The 25,561-nt window shown below is 36.9% G+C and overlaps 1 protein-coding gene across 1 annotated transcript in view; it reads right to left on the bottom strand.

Annotated features, from left to right (window-relative positions):
- Window positions 1-4,082: 4,082 nt before the first annotated feature.
- LYST (lysosomal trafficking regulator) overlaps window positions 4,083-25,561 on the bottom strand; it is a 64,427-nt gene continuing 42,948 nt past the window's right edge. The window contains exons 29-51 of the mRNA XM_009997588.1: window positions 25,250-25,456; window positions 23,809-23,985; window positions 23,261-23,337; window positions 22,331-22,519; window positions 21,481-21,626; window positions 21,306-21,402; window positions 20,572-20,633; window positions 20,153-20,208; window positions 19,063-19,215; window positions 18,481-18,725; window positions 17,690-17,756; window positions 16,640-16,796; window positions 16,110-16,250; window positions 15,505-15,722; window positions 14,010-14,240; window positions 13,143-13,332; window positions 12,199-12,335; window positions 11,535-11,633; window positions 8,049-8,188; window positions 7,663-7,760; window positions 5,946-6,102; window positions 5,672-5,743; window positions 4,083-4,421 (exon numbers count right to left, since the gene is read on the bottom strand). Of these exons, the coding sequence (XP_009995890.1) occupies window positions 4,283-4,421; window positions 5,672-5,743; window positions 5,946-6,102; window positions 7,663-7,760; window positions 8,049-8,188; window positions 11,535-11,633; window positions 12,199-12,335; window positions 13,143-13,332; window positions 14,010-14,240; window positions 15,505-15,722; window positions 16,110-16,250; window positions 16,640-16,796; window positions 17,690-17,756; window positions 18,481-18,725; window positions 19,063-19,215; window positions 20,153-20,208; window positions 20,572-20,633; window positions 21,306-21,402; window positions 21,481-21,626; window positions 22,331-22,519; window positions 23,261-23,337; window positions 23,809-23,985; window positions 25,250-25,456 (3,255 nt within the window). The 3' untranslated portion in view covers window positions 4,083-4,282. The remainder of the gene's footprint in view (window positions 4,422-5,671; window positions 5,744-5,945; window positions 6,103-7,662; window positions 7,761-8,048; window positions 8,189-11,534; window positions 11,634-12,198; window positions 12,336-13,142; window positions 13,333-14,009; window positions 14,241-15,504; window positions 15,723-16,109; window positions 16,251-16,639; window positions 16,797-17,689; window positions 17,757-18,480; window positions 18,726-19,062; window positions 19,216-20,152; window positions 20,209-20,571; window positions 20,634-21,305; window positions 21,403-21,480; window positions 21,627-22,330; window positions 22,520-23,260; window positions 23,338-23,808; window positions 23,986-25,249; window positions 25,457-25,561) is intronic.

Here is a 25,561-nt window from a genome sequence, read left to right as displayed (position 1 = left end):
CTCGCGCCCCCGCCAACCGCCCCGGCGCGCGGCGGGCGCAGCCGTTAGCGGCCCTGAGGGAAGCGTGAGGCGCGGCCCCGCACCCGCGCCCTCCGTACCGTGCCGGGCCCTGCTTGCTGCTCAGCCAGCTGCTCACCCCATCTCAGCGGGCACCGGGGATCAACAGTCAGCCAGGTATTCCTAGAGCGCGCGTAACCTGTACAGCACAGGGGTTTTGGGTGAGAGCCCGTAGAGCCTGTCCGTTCCTCACACCCAATTCGGGAAGGATGAAGTAAAAAAAACAACAAACAAAACACCACAAACTAAGCCCACCGTGAAAAACGGAACAACTGTGGAAAACAGAGTGCTGAGACCTTATCAAGGCTCGTATGTGAGAGTAAAATTGTTCTGCTTTATAGATTGACTTTTGTATACTTCTCCATTACTAATTCTCCATTTTAGCCAGCTGCAGTTGAAGTGCTAATTAACATTTCTAACTGAATAATTTTCCCCCAATAATTAATACATGGCCAGGATTACCAGCATCATATTCACTTTGTTCCCCAGTAAGGTGTCTGTTCCCTATGAAGAGATGTACATTTGTCACCCTTTTCTCTTACCCTGCTACCAGAACTTTTTCTCATTACATCTTAATAGAGCAGAAGCATTTCCAAGTCACAGTATCTTCTATACAAAAAAGAACATGGAAGAGCCCCATTTTTAAAGGTGCTTTGGAGCAACAGCAGCCTCCTCAAAGACCAAGTCAATGGCTTTTAGGGTGGTGGCTTGGGAGAAGGAAATGCAGCTGGAACAAATTAACATTACTGAACTTAAGTAGGTACGTTCATAAGTTTATTTTGAATGCCAGAAACTGATCACTGGCCCTTGCCGCTGGTGTTTCATTCATATTTAATTGCATCATCATACTACAAAAGGCTCCATTTACCATAGGATTTACATGCAATTAGACAAAGAGCACAGGCTAGATGGGTCCAATAGTCACATAGTTGTCAATGATTGACACTCTTTATCACTAGATTCTAGTAATTTCATTCTTTAAGCTGAAATATAAGGGACAAAAATGGCTGTTTTAAGGTGTATTTTCATCATATACTATACAGACATTCTTAAGCTGCAAACCTGCAAACACTCCACCATAACCAGGAAACTCCTAAAAGAGTTGCCATATAGGCTTTTAATGCAATACCAGCTAACATTAATTTTTAGTCCTTGAATCTACAGGAACTAGCTCCTGATGAAACTTGTGTGGATCTTACTCAATTGTATTAGAGAATCAGGATTTTTTTTTTTTTTCTGGGAATTCTAGCTCAAAGCTGCAGTGAGCAAGATCATGTTTTCACTCAACTACGTTCTGCTGAGTAGCCCAGGATATTGTAAGAGTCTAATCACACTATTCAGATACCTTAATCCTCTTTCAAATGTGACCTGCCCAAATTGTGAAATGCACAACACAGCCCTATTACAGAGATACATATGCAAAATCTGTGGCTTTATGACCCCATTCCAGAGCAGTAATAGCAAGTAAATCTCTGCATAGAGGTCATTTGTCAGTAGTTTTTAACTTAGTACAGCAGCAAAGGAAAATAGTGCTGTCTGTAACTCTGGAAGCTTAACTGATGTTCCAGTGGATATTTTGCAAGGCCAATAAAGCTTTTAAATAATAATTTGTATTTTTGGTGATAAGTAATGGAGACTCCCTCTCTCCACTCCCCACTGTGAATATCTAGCTATTGCCTCCTCTTCCCTTTCTCACTACTGATCTCCCCAAACAAAGCTTAATGATCTGGATTTACCACAGAATCCTGCAACTGGTATCAGATAGATGGCCCTTGCCATGGTCTCTTCCAAACCCCAGCTTTCAACAGCCAGAGCCCTGCATCCTCTGATAGATGCCTCAATTTCTACCCAACATCACCTTCGTCCTTCCCTCAGAGAATCCAGAGCAGAATTGATTTTCTGCTTTTTTTTCTTAGCTCAGTCAGGTTATCAGGGAAGAGGCAGCTGGGAGGAAAGGCAATGTCTCTGCTTTATCACTTCATCTGAACTGTAGCCTCACATCCTACAGAAAGGAAGGACACAGGTCTCACATGCAAAGTGACATGCCTAAGATTTCCCCACTTCCCATCTGACACCCCCCATTTGGTTTGACAGTCACATGCTGCAGTCTATAAACAGAAATTCCCCACTTCATGATTTTTAAAATATGAAAGACACAAGAGCCAGCAGAACTTGATCTGGAGCAAGGTGTGCCTGATCCCTAAAAGAAGAGAGGTGAAACTAAGCCAAAAGTATGTTTCTAATAATTTCAAACAATTTGGTACAAAGATCTGTTTATTACCCAACAATGTGACAGTGTATATACAAAGACAGTGTGGAATGTGACATTTACAGGAAATTTCAGAACATCATGCACAGATACTACTGCAATGTTACTGTAATAGTTCCAGAATGTTAAGCTGAATAAATATTCCTTGCTTCAAAAGTCATTTACTTTTACATAAAAATATATAATATTGCACTCTTTACAAGGCCAGCAGTCTTGCATATTAATTTGTAACACGTGGAATTCTACTTTATAAAAATAAGCCTTTGTGAGGAACACCTCAAACCAGGGAGAACAAAAACACCCCAAACCCACAATATTTGTATGTTTTTCCTCTTGAATAAAGCACATTACTTCAACATGATCCAGGAAGCTCTCCAGTCTATATTTAGACCTAACATCAACATTTAGACAGTGAAAAACATTACTAAAGCCATCCCATACAATGCTGCTACAATATACACAGTTAAAATTCAATTCATACAGTATGTAGCTACTTGCTTAATTGAACCAAAGGTCAGCCTCTGTCATGGAATATGAGAACATTTTTCTTTTGTCTTTCTAGTTTGAAAAGTTCTTCAGTCAGGAAGTTGCAAGAATTTCTGATGACTCAAATTTTCAAAAGAAGTGTAAAAGTTTCTTGTATGTCATCTTTATCAGAATTTGACTATTTCATATCCAGTGTTTTGAAGGCAGATGAACCTCCAACATAAGATACAGCACTTTGTCTGTATGGCAATAGCTGAACATCTCAATGTTTAAAAAGCAAAGCAATTTAAAATAAAAATATAACTACATCAGACTTGTGTAGCATTCTTGTTTCACCGTTAGCATGACTAGTAGACACTCGTTCATGATGTCAGGTTTAGAGGTCTTCAAATCCATCAAATGAATTGTTAATTTTTTGATCTGGCCTAATAATTTAAATTTGTTAAGCCTTTCATAATGGAGGCTTATTTTTCCCCCCCCCTCAAAAAAATAGCACCTAGGAATAAATAGTTGCACAGTTTATCTGTGTAAACTCTTCCAAATAATCTGATGCCTGTGAACATTGATTATTCAAGCAGTTAGATTCAAACATTTTACAGCATATGGAACTGCAGTGACACTAGAACAGGAGCACATCTGTGCTTTCTTTAAAACCTTTTTTAGAGCTCTGGAAGATAAGTTGTGTGTATATATAACATGTATTCTGCCACAGAATTGCAATAGCCAGGTGTTACAAAGTTATGGAGTTAACACTACATTAAAAAACAAAAACAAAACATGATTTAACTATTGCTTCATGATGCTATGAGGTGTCTACCCATCACCAAGATAAATATTTTCTTTTTGTCTGTTGTAGAGACTATTACACTAACAGAGAAGATGCCAAATGTTACAAATAACAGAAATTAAATTTTCAGCATTACAATACCGTATGATGGTGCAAAAAGCACCTACTAAGTTCTTTGCTTCTCAAAAAAGCAATTTTAAGTGGTCTTATATTTTTAAATTTTGGGTTGCTTATCCCAGAGCTAACTCTACCACACTGAACTAATCAGATATATATATTCTGACATTTTAAGAGATATTTACAGAACTTTACACTGCTGTTATTTTACAACATGAGGGAGAATGTGCACTATCCTTTTTTAAAATACTTCTGTCCAATAAGTGATTTAAAAATATACTATTATGTTTTATATTGCAGCATTTTGACTTGTATGTTAGAGCATTTATGAGTCACTTTGCTGGTATTGGAGTATATCACCAGAGCTTCCTGGTGACCTGGATATGCTGCAGGCTTGTGCATGCACATATGCAATTTTACAACCACATTAGACTGTCCTTTGTAAAAATCCGTTCAGTCATTCTATAGACACTCAAAGTACTTCAAAATCCTGTTAAGTAAGATATTCTATGGTCTTTTTTTGAATTTAAAGTGCATCAGAGATGGGAGTTAGCAGCAAAAAATCATCACCCAGCCGCATAGCTGCTAAGGAATGAATAGAACATGGGTAGCTTCAAGCGCTGCTGGTCCTTGCGACACCAAGCTATAACATTTCCATCGCTATTAGCTGTGAACAAGTGATGACCATCACAAGAAAATGTAAGGCTGAAAAACAAGAAGATAATTTATTTTCATATCAGATTTGGCTACTTAAAATGAAGTCATTAAAACCCCATAAGAGTAAAGCCAAAGATGAGCTCTCAGGGGAAACCCACGGAGTACATCAACATCTTAATATGTTTTGCATATACCTGCTTATTCATTTTTGTAACTAACTGGACTGAGCTACAGCTTTGTCCAGCACTTCAACGTGCTGAAAACCGCAAAGGCAGAAACTAAACCCATCAGATTTCATGGCACAGAATAGGACTTTTGTTCAGCCAGGTATTTCTTAAGATACAACCATAGTAAAGCCCTTCATTCATGCCATGGGTAATGTTAGAGGGCCTGAAGGTCAGCAGCCATTTTCTGTCTCATTTAAGCAGGAAACTTTAAATTATTCAATAGCTACTAAATATCAACAAGCTTTGTGAAACATGCTCCTTAAAGGAGGTTACAGAAAGACAGTAACAGCTACCAAGCATGTTTTTAATTTCTATAAAACGGTGATCAGAGGTTTGGGGTTTGAAATGATATTTCAGCAATGGTCAAAACAAAAATTTTCAGAATGAAGGTAAAATTTTGGCATAACTCTTAAGACTCTGTGCAGACTGCTGTACCACTGGGGATATCAAAGACCTGATACTTTGTGTTCTGAAAACACTTTGGCATGAGAATAATTGTGCTTATACAAATCATCGAGGGGAGTCAGAAAATCAGGCATGTGTTCCAAAATGGCAGCTTCCAGACTGCTCTGAGTTTCCTTTATTCCTTTCTCTATGATTTTCTTCCAGCATCATAAAAAAAAAAAATAGTCAGGGAAAATGCAGTATTTTCATTCAGTGAGGAACAAAAAAAAAAATTCTACTTGAGTTTGGTACATAGTTAAGATTATCTCGTGATTTGTACACAGATTCTGGAGAAAAATACTGAACTTAAAATTGGAAGAGCAGCTATTGTTCAGTTTTCAAGGGAATTCTGCTAGTTTCTTATCCACCAGCAACAGAACCTAGTTATTACTGTCATTACAAATACAGTACACTTGTGCTCATTTCTTTTCATGAATAATTAGTAGGATTGCCTTGCTCTTTTAGACAAGGGTTTTTACATCCTGTTCTTATGTCAAATCCACATTCAACACTTAAGGCTATTTTGTTGTGGTTTTATTGTTTGTGGTGTTTGTGTTTTTGTTGTTTGGTGTTTTTTTCTCTCCAAAGAGAATTAATTCATTTATTGTATACTTAAGATCTTTTTACCTTACAATAGGTTTGGCAGACTTCGAAAATGTTATTTCTCTTACTGGTTTCAAGTCCCACGTACTCCACAGTCTGAAAGAAAGAGTAATTTTTCTTCACATTTAATTTTACAAATATTTCAGAGATAAACTATTTAGCAACTAAGATTGGAAAATGAACAAGAGCTTGTCCACCTTCTTTAAAGCCAAATATCCACCTGATGTTTGGCTACATTCTCTCAAATGGTGAGCCTCAGCTATAAGCATTTTAAGAAATAAGAGTCTCAAATGCTTACCTTACAACTCCATTTTCCAGCCCCCCTGCAATCACATTGACAGACACTCCTTCAGGCTGGTTAGAGAAAGCAACAGAGCAAATACTCTCCCTGCAGTGAACATGTCCCACAAGATCACCATTAACTGTCCAGAGTCTCAAATCACTGCCCCCTCCAACTGCAAGGGAACACAGCATGGGAGTATTAATAAAACAAAACCAGACCCCAGCTAGGTCTATGCAACAGAATCTATAAGTGTTAAAGAATTCAAGTTTTAGAAAGATCAGAAGGTTTACATGATTCAGGGTGATATGTGCTGCACTAAACAACTACCTCTTCCCTCTTTCTGTGACAGAGAGCATGCAAAACACCAAGCCACTGCAGTGATTTAGAAAACATCACTTCATATTTATGGGACATTTTACTTGAAAATGCCATCTAGATTTACTTTTAATGACCCATTTTCATGTACTAACAGGGAAGCACTAAGAGGGAATTAATACTATCTACTTTGAACAGGTAGTTCTTGTATCCTGGCTTGCATTTTAAGCAAAATACGTAAAAGTACTAAGCACAGCTATTTTACCTGTTTATCTGGAATTATTTGATTCTATCAAGAACTAATAACCCAGTCACTGCTTTGTCTTAAAAGGGATTGAAACTCGCATCCCTTACCAATTGAAGAATACAGTATTTTCCAGAGAAAGAAAAACAACAAAAAATGTTTGTGAGCTACAGAAATGGAGTTGAAAGTCTTAATGTCAGTTTAAAACCTAAATATTAGGTTTCTGAAACTGCCAGGATAATTTCCCCATGTCCTTTAAATACTACAGACTGCTTTTTCATTCCCTCCTGTTCCCCCAGTTGGAACAGTATTAATTTCAGTTAAGTCTATGGAGGACTAGAGTAAGAAAAGGTGGCTAAAAGATATTTCAGTAAGACCTATATCTTACTGAAGGAAAAGGAGAAAGAAAATTGGCCCAAATAAAGCAATAGCTTGGTCAGTAACTGGCTTCTAACAATATGGATAAACAAAGATTAGCTCTCTTCCTTCTCATTCTGTACCTCCTTGGATCAATGGAACAATATTCTGTCATCTGGCTGGGCCCCATTCCTCCTCAGTCTCAAGCTTACACAGTACATGCAGGTATCCTTATAGACAGCAAAATGTTGCAAGGACTGACTTGCCATAGCTTCCTCGATACAGTCTTGTAGCACACAACCTTCAAATCAATCAGCATTCTGATTCATGAAATACTCAAAAACCCACTGCTCAAATAGGACTTAACGCTCTTGTCAAGAAACAGTACTGTGTGGAAACAAAAAACCCCTGCTTTAAAATAACACAGGATTGATTCTGTGATTTCTTCTGGGGATAAGGAAGCAGTTAAAGTGATAGAGCAAATAAATTCTGTTGCTCTGTGATACACTCTACTCCCTTGAAGAACTGTGCCTTTGACAACAAATCTGTTAAAATGAAAGCAGCCAACTTCACAGAATTTAGGTCTCCCAGGAATCTGTTGAAACTTCAAGACTTTTTATATATCCACGTTTTACTCAAAACACCCACCTAATTGTGTCTAGAGAAGTTTATATGTTACTGTGTGAAAAAAAAAGTACTCCTGTTTGATCAAATGCATTCTCAAATGATTACCACACACACTCAACTAATTTAATAACAATTCTCATTAATTATTTGGTCTGCAACCAAAACAGCTTAATTGACTGGCAAATATACCTGAATCACAAACTGTTGCAATATCACCAGTTGTTTCACTAGCTGAAACTGCAGTCACAGGACTCTTGTGTCCAGCCAGACTTTGGACATAGCATAGCCTGAAGAAAATAGAGAACAAGCCTAGAGTTCAGACTCAAACAAAGAAAAGGTTTTTTGAGGAAAATATTTAAGAGTTATATTCATTTCAATCAAATTTTTCCATTATGATGGTGTTTTTCACATTCATTTTATAACTTCCCCACCTTTAACAGGAAAAAAGTGTTTGACTTCATATTAAGATACTGACAGAACAAAATCAATGCATTTTAAAAGGGTAAAGATACCCAAAAGTTAGAAAACAGTAATTTAAAAGCAAGCCATTGGAAAAGTTATATATATATTTGTACCTGTTCAAATCCCATATGATGCAGGTTCCATCTTTGCTGACACTTATCATTATACTGTATGGTTTGCACACAAACAAGCTTGTTATTTCTGCTGTGTGACCATACAGATGGACTTGTGACTCCATTTCTATCTCTGAAGGCTGAAAACCAGCAAGATAAAACATGAACTCATGAAAAAAAAAATTAATGTCTTTTTTCTGTAAACAATAAGCCTAGGGACAAGTTTAATTCTTAGACTCTAAAAACAGTTTCCATTGCTTTTAATGTCATCAGTTTAGCAACGTTAATAATTCATTACATTTAATGCTTTATAATGTGATAAGCCACACATCATCATTTATGTTCAACTTCTTGCTTCCAGTGCTTTAGTCTAAGCAAACATTTTTATATGGCCCAATGAATCAAAATTAACAACCCCTGTACTACTTCTGTCTAAAATACACACCTTGAAATCAACTGATTTGTTTTCTACAAGACTGCTGTTTCCACATGACAACAAAATGACAGTCCTCAATAATTTAGCATCTAGAGGAAGCACTTGGAAACACAGAAGGAAAATGCAGTTCAGCAGTTATTACTATTTGTGCAGTAAATTACTGGGAATTCCTCAAGTTGGTGCAAAGTGATACCTTCAGTGATTCCAAATTGGGAAAAATACACAGGAAGTTTAAATACAGAAACTGCTAGATAAAAACTAAAGCAGCAAGTTTAACACCAAGTAACACTTCTTATTCAAGTTATATATTGTGAAATAACTGAGACTTCTTGAAAACTGGCTAAGTCAAAGAAGCTGCTTGATCAGAATACTAATGCTTTCATTAAGACAACTTGCTATATATAGATTAGAAAAATATTTGTAAAAGAGTAACATTTTTCTGCTTATTTCCTCACATGTCAAAGTACACTATTTTTGTATGAGGGTACAGGATGCATACTGCAGGTCTACAAAGAGCTTGAAAGTAGAAACAGACAAGAAAAAAGTATACATATGCTTAAAGTTTGTAGAAAATTTCCATGTCTTTCTGCACTAACAGGGATAATATAATCCATGTAGTATTGCAGAAGTCAATACGCTTTCTGACAACTCTTTCTGACAACTGTCATTTTGCTCTTGCTACTGAGCATCTCACCCAAGCAAGACACAGCAACAATCAAGACTTTCAATTTTCTGAAGAACTAATTTTGATAACCCTTTTACTGTACTGCACCCATCTCCTTTGTTTGCTGTTGAGCTGCATTTTGACACTTGAACTGAATGTAGGATTCACCTTTGGCAGCCACTCTCTATAGTATTATTTGGTTCTACTAATAGCTGTGTTTTCTTGATTCTTCACTGGGTGGTTGTAATAATATTGTAATGAGACAAGCTGGAATTTTAGCACCAATTGTATTAAGGTCTAATCAGTTATTAGATAATTACCTTGTGCCTAAAATACCATCCCTTTTTACTTCCCGCTTGCTTTTCAATGACAACCACTAAAACAGTATCTAGATGTGGAATAACATGCAGGTATGTCCCTACTTTTAAATAGCGGTTCTTTCTGTTACCCCAAATGATTGCCTGTGCCACTTGAGTGGAGAATTTAAATGATCACTGCCCAGTTTTGCTCCAACACATCACTAAAGTGCTCTCCTGTTTGCCTGACAACTCTAATAGTCAGCAAGAGAAGTCTGGGGTCATTTGTATAACCAGAAACTCTTAGATAAGCTTTACATGGAGCTGCGAGTTACTGTCAAGATAGATCAGTTTTAACCCTCTACTTCATTAGTTTTTTGACCATCTTAAACAAAAGCTAGGAAAGACAGAGCATCAGAAGTACAATGTGGATGTATTTTTCAATTCTGACAGCATGCCTTTGAATTCCCATATCCAATTAACAACATAACACTTGGTTTATGCCTATGCAATTAATTTATATAAATGTGAAGCAGGGCAAAATATTTTTTAGTACTGCATTGTAACAGACTGTTGTTCTCTTTTGTCACCAAACAGCTGACAAAATGCATACAGAACAGATGCTAGGAAGCATGTTTGTATTCCCTGCAGGGGAAATGACTCAACAACAGGAGCTACAGAATTGGCACAAAGTCAGTCTACCTGGGGCATGTAAAACTGTCAGGGCTGACAAATTCAGCAACAATGATCTTAGAGATAACATCTGTGCAGCTGAACAAAAATCACTTGTTTCTAGGAAATGCAGGGAACTTAAGAACAAAGAAACTAGAGCTTCTTGGCATTGCAGAAGGCAAGTATACTGAATATCTGTTTTAGTACCTGAAAAAAATTTAACTGGAATCCAAGTCTCAGTACAGGTTATTTACAAGTTCACTATTCTGGTGAGCAGGTGAAGTGCCTGACTTAAGATCCAATTAACTGAAGCTTGCAGGCTTCAAGCTCTACTTTATTTTATAAACTAATTACATTGCTGAACTCAAGTATTTTGAGTGGCAGATCACCAGAAACTGGAGGAAAGCCAAGGAAGAAATCACTCTGTTTGTGCTCTTCCAGTCAAAGCTGGTTGCTGGTCGCTGCTGTTGCCCACTGTTAAAAAGACGAAAGTGGGTAGGCAGTGGAGATCATACCAAATTTCCCTCTAGCCCATGCTAATTCAAGCACAGCAAGGAGTACAATACTACAAACATGTTTGCCAATATCTGTATCCAGCTAAATTTGAGAAATCAGTTTAGTTTAGTAGTTGCTATGGGTAATCCTGTAGACACACCCAAAATGGCCTGTCAAGAAAGTTGCAAACTCTGTTCAAACTATGAAGAGTAGAAGTTACTGCTGGAGAAAGTCAGGCAGAAGCTCAAAAACTCAGTGTGAACCAGAAGATTAATTTAGAGTTCTTTTTATGCTTTCATACCATGTTTCTTACTACATAGTATCCAGGTGATTTCTACTAGTATCTCAGTATCTTTCTCTAATGCATTAAGTAATGCAAGTTAATTTTCTCCTGTCCCTTCTCATAGCTTTTCCTTTGGGGAATATGACAAAGTGAAGAGGTTAATATACACACTGGGAGATACTTCATTCTGGCTCTACGTAGTGTTAAATGCCTTCTGCATTTGAAATGTTTACTTTGGGGAAATGCATTCCACTGTTTCTGTTAAGGCTTTGAAAGGCTCTGTCTGCTTCACAGAAAGAGTTACTCCTTAATGTAGGGAGCTTCACTGTACCAGAGAGCTTCAGCCCTATCCTGAATACAGTCAGAGCTGTATATGTAACCAGTTATGCCCCCAGACAATGAGGGCTGACTTCAGGCTAGCAGTGTGTGAACAGCTTAAGAAAATCCACAAATAAACATGCCAAGTTAAATCTATGCAACAATGTCAAAGAGGACTCTGCAAAAATAAATACTAAACAAGCACTTGATCTTTTAACAATTCTCCTGAACACATTCCCCTTTTCTCACTTTGTTTTAAAAAAGGCTGTAATAGTAAAATCAGCTAAAACCTTAAATATAAATATTACTGAATGGAACTTACCATATTGCTAGTGAACCTGTTCATATATGCTGTAATGACACCAGATTTACTACCTGTGAACAGCTGGCAACTGTCTGGCACCCAAGCACAACTTGTTACCTTGGAAAGACAAAACAAAGCCAAAAAATATTAGAACAAGCTATACTAATTGCTATTTTCATTATGCCATTGCCTTTGGTCAAACAGATTCTTTATTGGTTATCCTAAGAAAAGCCATGTAAAATACCTCAAGAAATCCAAGAGTTAAAATAAACCTACTTTAGGTAATTTTGTTATAACTTCAGAAACAAAGTAAAGAGAGAAATTCAGTGTAGCCCAGAATTTACAGCTAAAAAGCAGTGAACTATCACAGACTTCTAAATCTACAGCCTTATCATTCACCAACATTTTTCTGAGAATCTCACCAACCATTGGAGAGTAACAGACTCTGCAGTGCTCCCTAACAATTCACTTGTTCATTTTTCTCACCCCCGAATGTAAGCTTTTATAAATCCACATCAATATTCCACAGCAGGGAAAAAGAAAAAGCTAAAAAAATCAAATGCATTCAAAAGAGATCTTTACCAAGATCTCCAAGAAAACTGAAAGCAGTAATACCTACTGCCAAATTAGGCCATCATTTAGACTAAATTGAAGACCAAGGGACCTATTTTATTTTTTTTACCTGATGGAACTGTGAACTCTGTATAAAATTTACTGGAGGTTCACTTTGCTTGCTTTTCAGTCGTAAAATGTTATCAGCATATCCCCAGCTCAAGATGGCTGACCACTGAATGTCAGTACTGTGCATGCTTCTCACACCTGAAGGAAGGCATATAATATTGTGTCACACATGCAACCAAAGAGTTGATCACTTTGAGAGTCAACAATTAAAAACTTAGGATCATGTTTTATAACAAGCCAGAACAAACCCTAAAGTTTCAAAATACGGTTTTTGTTGCAAGGCTATGGCTTAATCTGTGATGTATTATAAACAAATGTAGTTTTCAGAGATTATGCTAACATTCAGTGTTATCCAAAGACAGTTTACATCCAGGATAAAGCTTTTTTTGAGGAAATGTTGCATCTATTAGGGGTGGAGGAAAAGTTGACATTTATTTTTAAAAACCTTCACTAGTACACCTTACAAAGAAAACAGAGTATAAGAACCTGTTTGTACATCATCAGTAAGAATCCCTCTGAGGCATATGCATCTGAAAGGAGAAGATCCTTCGCCTCTGCTTTTTCACTGGTAAATCTTTTCCTCATTCCCTGCCTCTATGAAAAACAATCACTTGATTCTTCCTTCTGTTGCCACATGTTCTTTTCCTCTGGTTTTCAATTCTTCCTGGACTGAGTCTGCTGGCAAGTTCTAAAATTAAATCTTTGTCCTTCAGTCACTTTAATGAAAGCTTAATTACAGGATGCTTCTATGTAGTTTCAAAAATCAAATACTATCCACCCTCCAGGAAAGATAAAACATATGGAAGCTCTTACTGGATTTATAAATCAGTCCTTGGAAAAAGTGACTAAATTTTGGATGTTTGCTGGAGAGTAATAGCAGCATTAGATTTAAATGTTTTATGGCTCATGTCCTCACATATTATGCATGTAGAGAATAATTCATACCTTGCTCCTTGCTATATATCATCAAGAGGCAAAACTTGCAGGACAAACCACAGATAGCCTTAGTTGGTAAAGCCTGGAGAGAGCCAAACCTTTCTCCATGGGGCTGGCTAAAACAGACAACAGGATCTGGAGCACTTGGGGAACCAACATATTCTCCCCACTTCAAGCCTTTTATCCATGGTAACGGACTCTAAAAGAGGCAGAAATAATGATCATATTAAAAGATGGTATAAACCTTTCGGAAAAATATTATGTCATTAGTAAGGGAGAATCATTCATCACATTCCTGTAAGCAGTCACATGGTAAGGATTGAAGTATTCTAAAAATACTAAGTGTGAAGCACTGAAGTATCATCAGCTAAACTATTAACTTTAAGAGAGTTCTCCCACTTCTTTAAGGGCTGAGATAGAAAGTTTCTATTTCAGGTAGTTTAGTAAAAAATACAAGTTTCTTTAAGTACAAGGATTCAGTTTACAACTGGATTTCAGGACAAACAAGTGTTTGAAGAAAACTGAACTGTCCTACAGCCAATGAAGAAATTGAGGATGGAAGAAAGCACAGTATATATTTGTCTCCTGCTGGTTTGCACAGATTCTAGAATTCATCACAGCAAGTATAAAATTGGTTAAGTGAAAAGCTTTCCAATACCCGTTTGCTATAGCTAAAGAGAAATTCAGATCTTAGTTTGACAAAAATACATCACAAATTCATGAAAATAATTTACTATCAGTTTACTGATTTTTTTAAGTTTTCTTTACAACACAATATGGGTAGTATATTGCAGTTTTAGGAAGTAAACTACAAAGGTACACTAATTCCAGCGTATGAATATTAATCAAACCATCTTGCAAATCAAAAGTACATACTGGATATATTATTTCTTTAGTGTGTTCTCTGGTTTCTCTGAAAGCAAACTGCACTAGTAACCCCATGGCAGCAGGAAGTTCTCCTTCCATGATGAGCCTGGATCCAGGTCTGCTAACATGTGCTGCATGGAACAGCTGGCGAGGTGTTTGCCCATATGTTTTTATCATTGTTTCAAGGGCTCTTCTCTGAACAGGATCCTCAACAGCAGAAACATCCATTCCAAAGTAAGTCTAAAGAAAAAAAAAAAAAAAGAGGAGGATAAGCTTGTTCAGTTTGTCTTTTGGAAAGATTTTTTCAACACATTCACACAAGCTTATAGTCAGACTCCAGTTGTTTGGCTAAGACTTGGACCACAAGCCACCCCACAATGGGGGGTGAAAACAGTAACCTTGTTACCACTTCTTTATTGGTGATAACTACCACTGTAAAATTTATCATGTATTCCACGACTAATTTCTGTCAAAGAGGTTTTCGTAGTAGATCTTTACTCATCTGTGCAAAACCAGAAGGGTTTCTGATGAACAAAAAACTGAAAAAAGTTTGTTTTCTGTACCTCTTTTTAATTAACACATTAAACCTCTGGTTTGGGCTGGAGAGTAGAAATTCTTTCCCCTCTCTACTTGTCATTTTCATGCTTTTTTAATTTTGTCCCACATACTTCTCCTCAGTCACATTGACAAAGGCCTTCACTTTTCACTTTAAAAATAAACAACACACTCACACAAACTTGTTTTTTGAAAATTAAGGTAATAACTAAATCAATACTGAAGCACAAAAGAAAAGCATTTGGATGGCTACTTGAAGAGAAAGTCACCACTGCCAAACACTGCTGTTTTATGAGCTCTTCCAGCTAGAGGATGAACACTAAACACACAGGACACATTTGAATGCTTTTGAAACCAGGACTGCCTGGCTGAGCAAACTTTGTGATAGTAAGGATTTCAGCTAAAGAATACAGAGATATCCATGTTATAATTAAGTAGTATAACTCTGGTGGCCTTTACATGAAATGAAAACTTATTTGGAATTTGAAATTTACTGGAGGGGAAAGTGCTCATTAGAGGGACAAAACAGAAGACACATGAAGGGAAGAACACAAATAATGAGATCAGGACAAAACAAACTATTTCAATCATATCAAAAGCTGTAGCACAATCTGCCTAAATGGAAGATTTTGAATGAAATAGAAGCCCATATGAATACAACACCTGTATAACACTGCAAGCAACTATCCAGAAAGTCTAAAGCCCATACCTGATCATCCCCCAGGCTTATCTCAAGCAAGGCAGACAAACAAATTTGCAAAGTCTCACAACAGTCCTTGGGATCTTACAAGTTCCACATTGAAATGGCTAAAGCCTTTTCTTATTCTTCAACACTGCATGAGCAAAGGATCTTGCTTCATGCTGGATGTTTTCCATGAAACTCAGACCAACTTTTCCCCGTTAAGTTACTAAGTACTAGGAACAAATACACTGCTTAACCAATACTTACTGCAGGATGAAAGACATTAATAGCCTGAACAGAGGCCTTGCCTTTTTGCTTATAACCAAACACTAAGTCAATCCAGTGACAGATTGTCTGGGAAACATGGTCAGACTCCAAAGCCTGACGATGAATCAAGATGAACAGACGAGGATCGTTACGAGCCCATGGTGGAAGATTGACATGGTTAACTCGGTCACCATTTTGGCGTACTCCAAAATCAAAACCTAGAAATGTGAATAAGTGTTTCAACATATTAATTGACAGTAACTTGAAAAAGGTCTTTTTCTGTGAAAGCTAACCATTAGGCATGGTCATTGCTGATCAACAATGCAGCACCATTAACAAGTACCCCCAAACATATTAAAACTGAACATACACAAATGGAAAAATCCAGTAACAACAAATTCATTTGCACCTATGACTTAATGATGAAAAACATTCCTTAAGTCCTACATACAGCTTATTTAGCTTATTCTGTAAATTCATGCCAGATTTCTCCCATCTACTGCTTAGTGTATTCAGTGAAGGGATACAAGTGTTCTCTGTTTTAACCCATAAGCTCAACCACACAGCTGTTTTGAGTATAAAGCTTTCTTATCTTCTTTGTATACCTTCTCTGTTAACTAGAAAGTCGGGCAGGTAGAAAAATTCTGGGATAAGCTCCTTTACATCAGTCATTGATTCATATGAAGAGAGTCGCCAGGTTGTATGGGTAGAATGAAAAGTTCTGTCTGGGATGTCAAAACTTTGATCTGTAAAAAATGCAAACTGAATTTGTTACATTGATGATGGACACGATAACAGTTGTATACCTCCAGCTTCATGTAGTTAACTGCCCTTCAGTTAGCTGAGTGCATTCAGAATTCTTTCATCTCGGTTATGTGTTACACATGGACTGCAAATCAAATATAGGTCAGCTCTTTATTCTACACCTGCTAAGGTAAAAATCTAAGATGTACAGCTTTATGGTCTAGCTTGATAATTTCAGAACAGGTCTACTGTGACAGCAGACTAGATTTAATTTTACTGAGCTCAGCTATTTGGAATTGATAAACGGTGCTAAACAAAGGAACATAGAGAATGCCTGTGTCATTGGAACAAGGCCCAGATATGAAAGGCAAGTGCAAGCAAAAAACCTTACCTTGATAGGCTAAAAACATTTTAGTAAAAGGTGGCAGCCTAACTAGGAAATGAAGCACAGTTCCACTGTTGGAATAATGAGATCCATAGTGATATGGTTGTACAGGGGGCATTGGATCATCTTCTCGTGCTCCTTTACGGTACTCTTCTTCTAAATACTAGAAAAGTAGTAGGAAAAAATAATTATAAACCTCCTACTTAGACTGCATTCCAATAACAAAAATAAGAGGTTGCCTAAGTTTTCTAGGAATAAAGCTTAAAACTTTTAGAGGAACATAAATTTAAAAGTGATTTGGAATCAAATGCACTTTAAAGTGTCTAAAGAAGTGATCACTTTTACAGTCCAGTTAGGTATCAAAGTCTTAAGCCAATTTAAATTACCCATTTTATGTTATTTATGACTTCTGCTTTTTTTCTCACCCTCTTGTTTTTTAACACAGCAGAGTCAGTCTACAGCCTTTTCAACACTAACTGGAAAAAAGTATTTGCAAATCATACACTAAACAATGATGATATAGACATAAGTTTGAAGTTCCAGCTGCAGATGCTTTCGTTCCCCAGCAAGCTGGTATTTCCTATAGCCTGAAAAACACCCTACAGGGCAAAAATCAAAGAGCACTGTAAGCACAGTAGGGCATGTGGAAATAACAGAATACTTCAGAGAAAACAGCTTTTCCATTATCAAACAAAGTACAGCCACAAGTTCCACTGAAGTTATTTCAAATAAACAGCAGTAAGCTACCTTCCTGATCTCTAGGGATGTTTAAATATATGTATGTTCATATGCCAGAAGATACCAATTTAACCTCCCCAGCAGTATCACATGGAAAGACTAAACTGATTTCTTATTTCAGGTACAGAGAAATACAGGTTCCAAGCATGTTATAAAACTATTCCCAGGAAACCCAGCATACTAGAAATAAGAAGTCTGCAGATATCAAATACTGATTTGTGGTTTCTTTTCCCCACATCAATAGATATTACAAAAATTTAAAGCCTCCATATAATTTATACACAGGAAAAAGCAAGGAGCAAAATGTAACCAAATTACCTTATAAGTATCTACATAACGATCCTCTTTTTCTTTAGACTGCACAGCTATTGGTTTAACCAGATTTCTGTAAGAGAAACAGTACTGATACCTTGTCATTTTTATAAAGATAATGATTCATGCCATTTAATAATGTATTATTATTAATAACAACTTGAATATCATGAAAAGGACAAGCAAAACGTAATAGCACTTTACAAGAGAGTTCAGAAAATAAAAAGGCACTTTTTCTTAGTGCTAAAGGCAAACTCTGATCCATAGGCTACCCCAGAGCACAGTAACAGGCAAGCAAATGCAAAGTACCTGCATCAAAACTGAAATACTGTTTTAAGGCAAAGATTTCTTGTGCACACAAATGTTAAATCGGCTTAATAGAAACTGATTAGGCTGAAACAATTCATTTGGATCTATTCACAATGACGGCATTATGATTTTGTAAGCAGCCAAATAATTTACAATATTACTTATAGTTAATTGGTCCAGAAGTCTTCAATCACATTAATTTAAGCATACAGCTTCTATTTAAACCTATGGACTATCCATATCCTATTAAGACAGTATGCTAGTCCAATTCATAGCAATCCTTAAATATACACATTCATAATACTATGCATTTTATTTAAATATCTGAGGTGAAGTAGCCACATATTGTAAAATTATTATGGCTGAAGCTTGTCCCAGAATAGTTCCATTCATGTATGTGTGCAGTTTAGTGCAATGAAGTTAAGCAGCTATACTGGATGATCGATTCAAGTATTTGGACATAAACTGTTCCAAACATTTCATATTACCTATATACTGATGGATCATTTAGGTCCAGCGTTTCATTGGTGTAGTCAGAAAGTATAAAAGGAAATACTGGATATTGCATAAGATCATTGAAGGAACGGCCCGCATGTTTGTTTAAGTGAGTCAGATACTCAAAGTTAGTAATCTGTCCTGTGCACCACAGGTGGGTCAAAGCAGTAATGTTTCCATATTCCAAAAGGTTAGGCAAATTGTTAGTTAAGATGTTGTGGTACACATCATCACGGACCTAGAAGAAAATACCATAGATTTAATAATAGAATTTAAATTATTCAAACTACCAAGACTTAGTAAGTTTCTCTTTTTCCAAATTTCTAGCTATCTACTGTAATAGAATAACATTAAGCACTACTAAGATTCTTTGATGCCTTAATACATCAGAGATGTGTTTTACAACATGAGTGTGTTTATCTAGAAGTCCAGCTGACCAAACTTTTTCAGAGGTATTAGGCAGAATTTAATTAGTTCATGCAACAGATCCCCTTAAAAACTAGTGCATGAATGTACATGTTATGAAGACGCAGCAAAACACTTTGATCTATTACCACACATCAGTGCCACATTACCTTTGTGTTATCAAAAGCCAAGAGTAAAGTTCTGCCATTTGTTAGAAATATTTCCACAGCATTGTCTCTTAACTGCCACCAGCGCTTATGGACTTCCTTAATTTCCTCATAGGTCCAAGAGAATGATGCTGGTTCAGTTTCTCCATGAAAACTCTGCAGAATTCATAATTGAAAAAAAGTTATTTAAATAGTAGGTTTTCCAAACAAGAAACCCTTCAATGTGGCCAGTTTACAGCCATACAAGCATATCATAAGGGAAGTTTTAATTTTGCTGTGATGCTTTAAGACATTGTTGGGATTTTCTTCATACATGTTTCCAATCCTCCTCTCTCCTCAAGCCAGTGGGTAAAACATCATGAATGCTCCTCAGCTGCTGCAGTTTCCTACCCATTACTAGCACTCAGTACCATAATTCCACTGGCTCTTAAGCTAAAATAGTGGACATCCAATCACAGCAAACAAAGCTTTGCCATGAATGCCAATTCTGACAGTTCTATGAAGGCCAAAGCAGAATAGCTAATAACAGGAGCTGTATGCTTAGTGGATGCAAGGAAGAGCTCCCTGAAAATAGTTTAAAACTTTCATCAGTGTAACTCAAATCTTGATTATTTTTTAAGTGTCTGTTGAATGTATAAACTTAAATAATACATCAAGAGCCTTTGTGTATCAGAAGAATTAGGTCAGTTCCATTTTTCTCCATGAAACAGTCCTCTCTTGTAGAGGGTAGTGGGGGAACTAGAACATCCTACATAATGGAAAATTCAAGAATCAAATGCTCTATGGTCCAATTCATACACCTGTCACTGTTCCTTCTAGTGCTCCAACTTCCAGTAAGGCAAGTTCTCAGGTACAGAGCAAGGCAAGCTCTGTGCACTTACACTGATGAACTCAGCAATGGACAGCAAGGTGCAGAAGCCTCCCACATTGTTCTCTCTCAGCCCCAGGCCAACTTCTTTCCTGTCAGTTTGGCTGGTCTTGTCCAAAGACCCCTAACCTCTAGTACTGCAGCAATCTCAGTGGCAGTAGACAAAAGCGACTCATGGTCATAGTTTGCAGAAATTAAAGCTGGATAATATGCTCTAATACTTACCACATTTTCAGTTGAGTCTGAAGCATTGTCTTCAACAAAATACATGCCACATTTTCCTGCAGGAAAAAATGGTTGCAAAAAGGTACATTATACTACTATTTGTATAACGCATCTCAGTGTTACATAAAATGTCCAGGAGCTAAGATGACTCAGAGTACCCAGGCAAGACAGTACTTGACAGAAATAAAATATATCATTCCACTTCTTTTAGCAAGTGGCCTGCAACTTTAAAACTTAACTGCAGTCCAAACAGCACAGTAGGGGAGAAAGGCAAATCTGATCTATAATGTATATAATCCATGAGAAATCAGGCAACAGCTCGATTGCTTTACAAATCAGTCAAGGTTACATATCTATATCTATCTATCTATGTATCAGAATCTTATACAAAAATAGATAAGGACAGAAATACTACTTACCTAGCAACAGCTCACCAGCAGTCTCTCGAGAAGGTGCTACGCTTATACATCTTCGGTTAACTCTGCAATATTTCAAAGTGTATTATTGCTTATGGATTTATGTCATTTGCCATGTACCTAAAACTAACAGCCTCAAAGGCCACCATTGAAGTAAAACTTTTCAACACCTTAACTCTAATGGTTCAAATCCCAAGGAGGGAAAGAAAACAGAACCTCAGCCTTCTAGACTTGCACATCAATACAGTTGTATTTATTTCTGTATGTTCTCTGCAGTTATTTCAGGCAGTATTAGTGCTTGTAAGAGGTATTAAATTGATACAACTGTAGAGCATAACAACACAATGGTAAAATAGAGGATGAAAATGCAATTTGTGTTTGAAGACTGATGGAAAGACCTACCAAATCTAGTAGCAATGCTTGTCTTAGATAAGTAACAAGTTAAGAAATTCAACCAGGTTATCTCACAGAGGTCCCATCTCCATATCACAGGAGATGGTATTTGCTTTTCCTGATTTTTGAAGTCATGAAGGCAGGCTGCTTTAAGATTCAGAAACTGCACATTATTGTAGCTTTGACTTTTGTTTATGACTATAGCAAAAAAACCTACCGCTTTTGCCATTTGTCTCATCCCTTTTTTGTGTGTGCATGTTTTTATTTAGACAAAAAATGAGGAGAATTGTTTCTTCGGAATGGGAGAAGGTCGGAAAGGGAGGTAAATGTTACCCAAACCTTACCTTATATGTTCACTTGCAGCCTTGTCCTTTACAGTGGAAGAGTGAGAAGAATGTGTTTTGTCTTCAAATAGATAAGATAATGGACTTTTTATCATACCTATAAAAAAATCCACAAATAATAAGGCACTAGTAGTCATTACAATTCAGATAGACTTCTGGAAGACGGTATAATTACCTTCCTGTTTCTGCCTGTCTGGGAGAAGGTACTTGTTTGGAATAGTTAAGTAGCACCTCTGCAAGCGGCGTCTCTCTCTGTTTGGGCCCTCTGTTGGATCCAACTGCCAAGATGTTGGGTAATAGACTGGGTCATACCAGAGTGCTCTGAAAAAAATCAAGTTAGAGTTTGGCAGCAATGGCAGTATGTGCATTTATTCATTCTGTTTTTCTTTAACTAGTAGAAAGGCAGAAGTTTCACAGTAGCACACTGGGCAATTACTTCTGAAAAAGTATCAAAAGTAGTTTATTTAATAAGCTACTTATGAGCTATGACTGTTAAGAGTTCTCTTGACGTTACTAATTCTGATGAAAACAGCAGTACAAGGCATCCAATACTAGATTTTGAAAACTCAGCTGCTGCAAACATAATACTAGTTCTGCAGTGGTAAAAATACCATTGTTTAGTTTCATGTCAAGATTTAACATTTTTTGCTCTATGCAGATTAGCATCTAGATACTGTATGTTAATGTGACTAACATTACCTAAAAAATGTTGGGCTTTTTTACTCCATCAGTGTAATGCAAGATATGAAATATTTGGCATTCTTCATGTAGATACAAAATGCATCTACAAAAAAAATACTTAAGTGCCATAGAAATACTACTTGGCTACTCACCCTAGCAAATAGGAGAATAATAGGAGAATAAATCAGATATTTTACAAGGTCTTTAATCATCAGATGAATAATAAAAGTAAATAATTCTGATTATAGTATCACCTACACTTCATGTGCCTTTAAGTAGAATGGGAGGCACATGTCAGACATTGCATTGGTTTCTTGCTTGTACAGTGAGATGAGATAACTTACCGATCATGGGTGAGCTGCTGAACAAGTTCTTGCCAATGTCTGCTGGCACTTAGCTCTGCCTTATACATCCCCCTGATGTGCTGGATTACTTTCTTCCTTTCCATTCCTTGTGACAGAGACACAGCTTGTGTGATGTCTCCAGCTATTTTAGAAATGTCTTTAGATTTTGTATCCAGACGTTGAAAGAGACTGAGGAAAAAGAGTTGCATTTTAAAATGTCAAATAAACACACTGAAGGGGAAGGAAAGACACCAAAAACTCTTACAAATCACTTTGGCAGCATATATCCATGGTTCTTGTTACAGCAGATGCAGAGCAACTCACCCTACATAGTTTTCACAAGACTCATGAATACCTCTTGCTTCTAAGCCTTCAAAATATGCTATTACTTGTGCCTAAAGACAAGCCAAGCCAATCAGAAGATCAATGGCTGAACATTAGCATGCTTTACTAATTTATGCATACTCACTATAATAAAAATCTGAAGCAGGAACAGTAATATACCACTGCTCAAATCTCTTAAGTTATTCAACATAGTATAAAGTCTTATTGCTTATCTGGACAGACTTGATCAAGCTGACCTTTACAGCTGCTCTCATTGCCTACATTGAAGCATGTGTGCATCTCAGATCTGAATTTAATGGCAAAGCCTGAAAGGTAAATTACTGGAAAGAATGGGAAGAATCTACCACAAGCTACTGAAATTTACATTACACCATGTAGCAGCAGTCTATGTAGATCACAAGAGTGTTGGAATTCTATGCTGAATATATGATATTTTGTTCATTGAAGGCCAAGGTTAGCTGCAGGGACATTTGCATTACATTTAATTGCACAGACAACAGCAAGAGGAGAGGTGACTGCACAGATGCAACAGCTGTAGAACAAGTTCTTACAGACTTCTCGGAGCCCCTTTAAGAAGACACTTACTTTTGCCGATTATTAGCCATAGTCTTCTCCCAAGCAGCTTTGTTTACACCTTCTTCCATCTCATATTTCTTCTGGTCCTGAATGGAAGTTTTATTCATTACTTATTTCCCCCAAATGGACAAAATATGGAAGGCTAAAGGATATACCAACTCAAAAAAGGAAGGCTGACCAAACCATTCAACTTAGATCCTTGTGGCATTTAAAGCCATCAAGACTTCAGTTACTGCTGTTTTATTGTATTTAGATAATTTTTTTTCAAAGAACTATAACAATTTTCTTTTCCTGACAATTAGAGATACTATTAGCTTCTTGTGAAACTCTCACCTTGGTCTGGGTTAAATAATATGCTTAATCAAGAAGTATTAATATATGAGCTTGCCATGAAGCACTGCATGTGACAGAAATATTCAAAACCCAGAGAGACTCCCCAAAAGCATAAGCCATGCACCAAGCAAACACAACTGCCATCTGAAGTAAAACTGACTCAATACAGTAGACAATTGTCTCAACTATACCCAGTTTTTGAAGTAAAGTTTTAATTCACAAACCTCTTTCAAAGCTTTTATTATATCTGGTTTTGGTCGTGGGCTCAGGGGAATGCATTTATAGCCACAGCATTTTAATGTATTCACAAAGTCTCCTACTGCTCTTTGTTCTTCTTTGGTCATTTCATCACTGTGATTTTGCATTAACTCGTATAAATAGAGCACTAATTTAGGCCCATGCTAGAAGACGAAAGTAAAGGAAGAAGGTAAGAGATGTATTGTCATTCTTGTTTCCACAATGCAACACTAAGCAGTTTTTTCCTCCAACTTTATTCCCTTTCCTAGTCAGCCTGGACAGATTTTTCCCACTAATTTTTCTGTGATTTAACAGCAATGGCTGCTTTAATGTTTGAGGACAAACTTTTGTAACACTGAAGACCATGCTGAATCTAATCCTCCACATGAGAAATTTTCCCCCAGCATCTTATGACTCTTCAAATGGCATAAAGGCAAGCTATATTTCTTTTCCAAGTGCTCTGCTCCTGCAGCCTTGTTTGTACTTCAGTAAATATATACCAGAGACTGCTAATTTTACCTGCCAAAAATGCTGCACCTTGTTTGATTAACCAAAATAGAGCTGACAGATAATGAAGTTAAGCAGACATAGGCCATAAACACAGTAAACATGACTCTCCTTCAAAGAAGCCATTGCTAGCATGCTAGCTCTTTTCTTACTGGTGAAAGTGTTCATTTCTTTGAATAATATATGTGATCAGAAATGCATAAAGTTCATCCAGTAAGTGCTTCCTCTCCTTAGCATACACCAATTCAAACTGTGGCATGTATTTAATTCTTGCAGCTCCTGAAGATCTCAAACAGCAACAGTCCTACCAGATTCCTGATCACAGCTTTAAGAAACACTTTCTCTCAAGCTTGCACTAACAGAGTACAATTTAAAATAGCTTTTTCCTGACAAACCCAGAAAAGTAGGGAGAATGTGTTCAGCTATTTACCAGTCCCACTTTAAGAACAAATAAAAGCTAAATAAGATTGAGTAGTGCTTTGACTGAGGACTGCCCACCTCTTAAAATCTAGTGGAAGTCAGTTCTTACAAGTTTCAGGAAGTCTACAGTTATGAGTTCCAAGGCATGGGTAACTCTTTCATTACTGTGCTTTTTCAGGATACCCTAACTTCCAGTATTCTCAGTAAAATTCTTCATGTTAAAACAAGTACCACCTTTTCTTCCTGCACCACACAGGAGATGAGATGTTTGATGTGCCACAAAGTACCCAGACATAATCTTATCTTGCCTTTTACAAAGCTATCTACCCTCAGGATAATATAACCATTTCAAAAGGTACAAACAGGCATCTGCCATTACACTAAATACTGCTAGAACAGCAGCGAACAACTTTAGCTACATACAGCTCTAAATAATCCTAAAATTCAAACCAAAAAATTGAAAACAAAGTTTACAAGTGTCTCAAATACTCTTGAGCTTACTTGCAAAGTTGGGCTAAGGCAATCACGCATAATCTCTTGATGGTTTACTTCATGTATCATCTCCAAAGCCTGCTTTCTTTCTTGCAGTGACCTTTTTGGGGACAAGTTGTGCACAAGAAGCCTTCCAAGCTGTGTACGGAATGTGTCCTTACAGGACAAGAGGATTCTCTTCCACTGCTGCTTTGGTGTGCTCATTCTGCTGGATCCCTAGGTAAGAGAGAATATTTTTTTTTTACTATTACAGGGTTAGGACTTCCTCTTACCAAGTTGTTCACATTCAAAAAGCAAACAGTAAATATGATAAAAACGTAA

The sequence above is a fragment of the Chaetura pelagica genome, unplaced genomic scaffold, assembly GCF_000747805.2.
Source record: "Chaetura pelagica isolate M959 unplaced genomic scaffold, ChaPel_1.0 scaffold235, whole genome shotgun sequence".
NCBI lineage: Eukaryota > Metazoa > Chordata > Aves > Apodiformes > Apodidae > Chaetura > Chaetura pelagica.
Note: the sequence above shows the minus strand (reverse complement) of the source record. Positions and strands in the feature narration are given on the sequence as shown.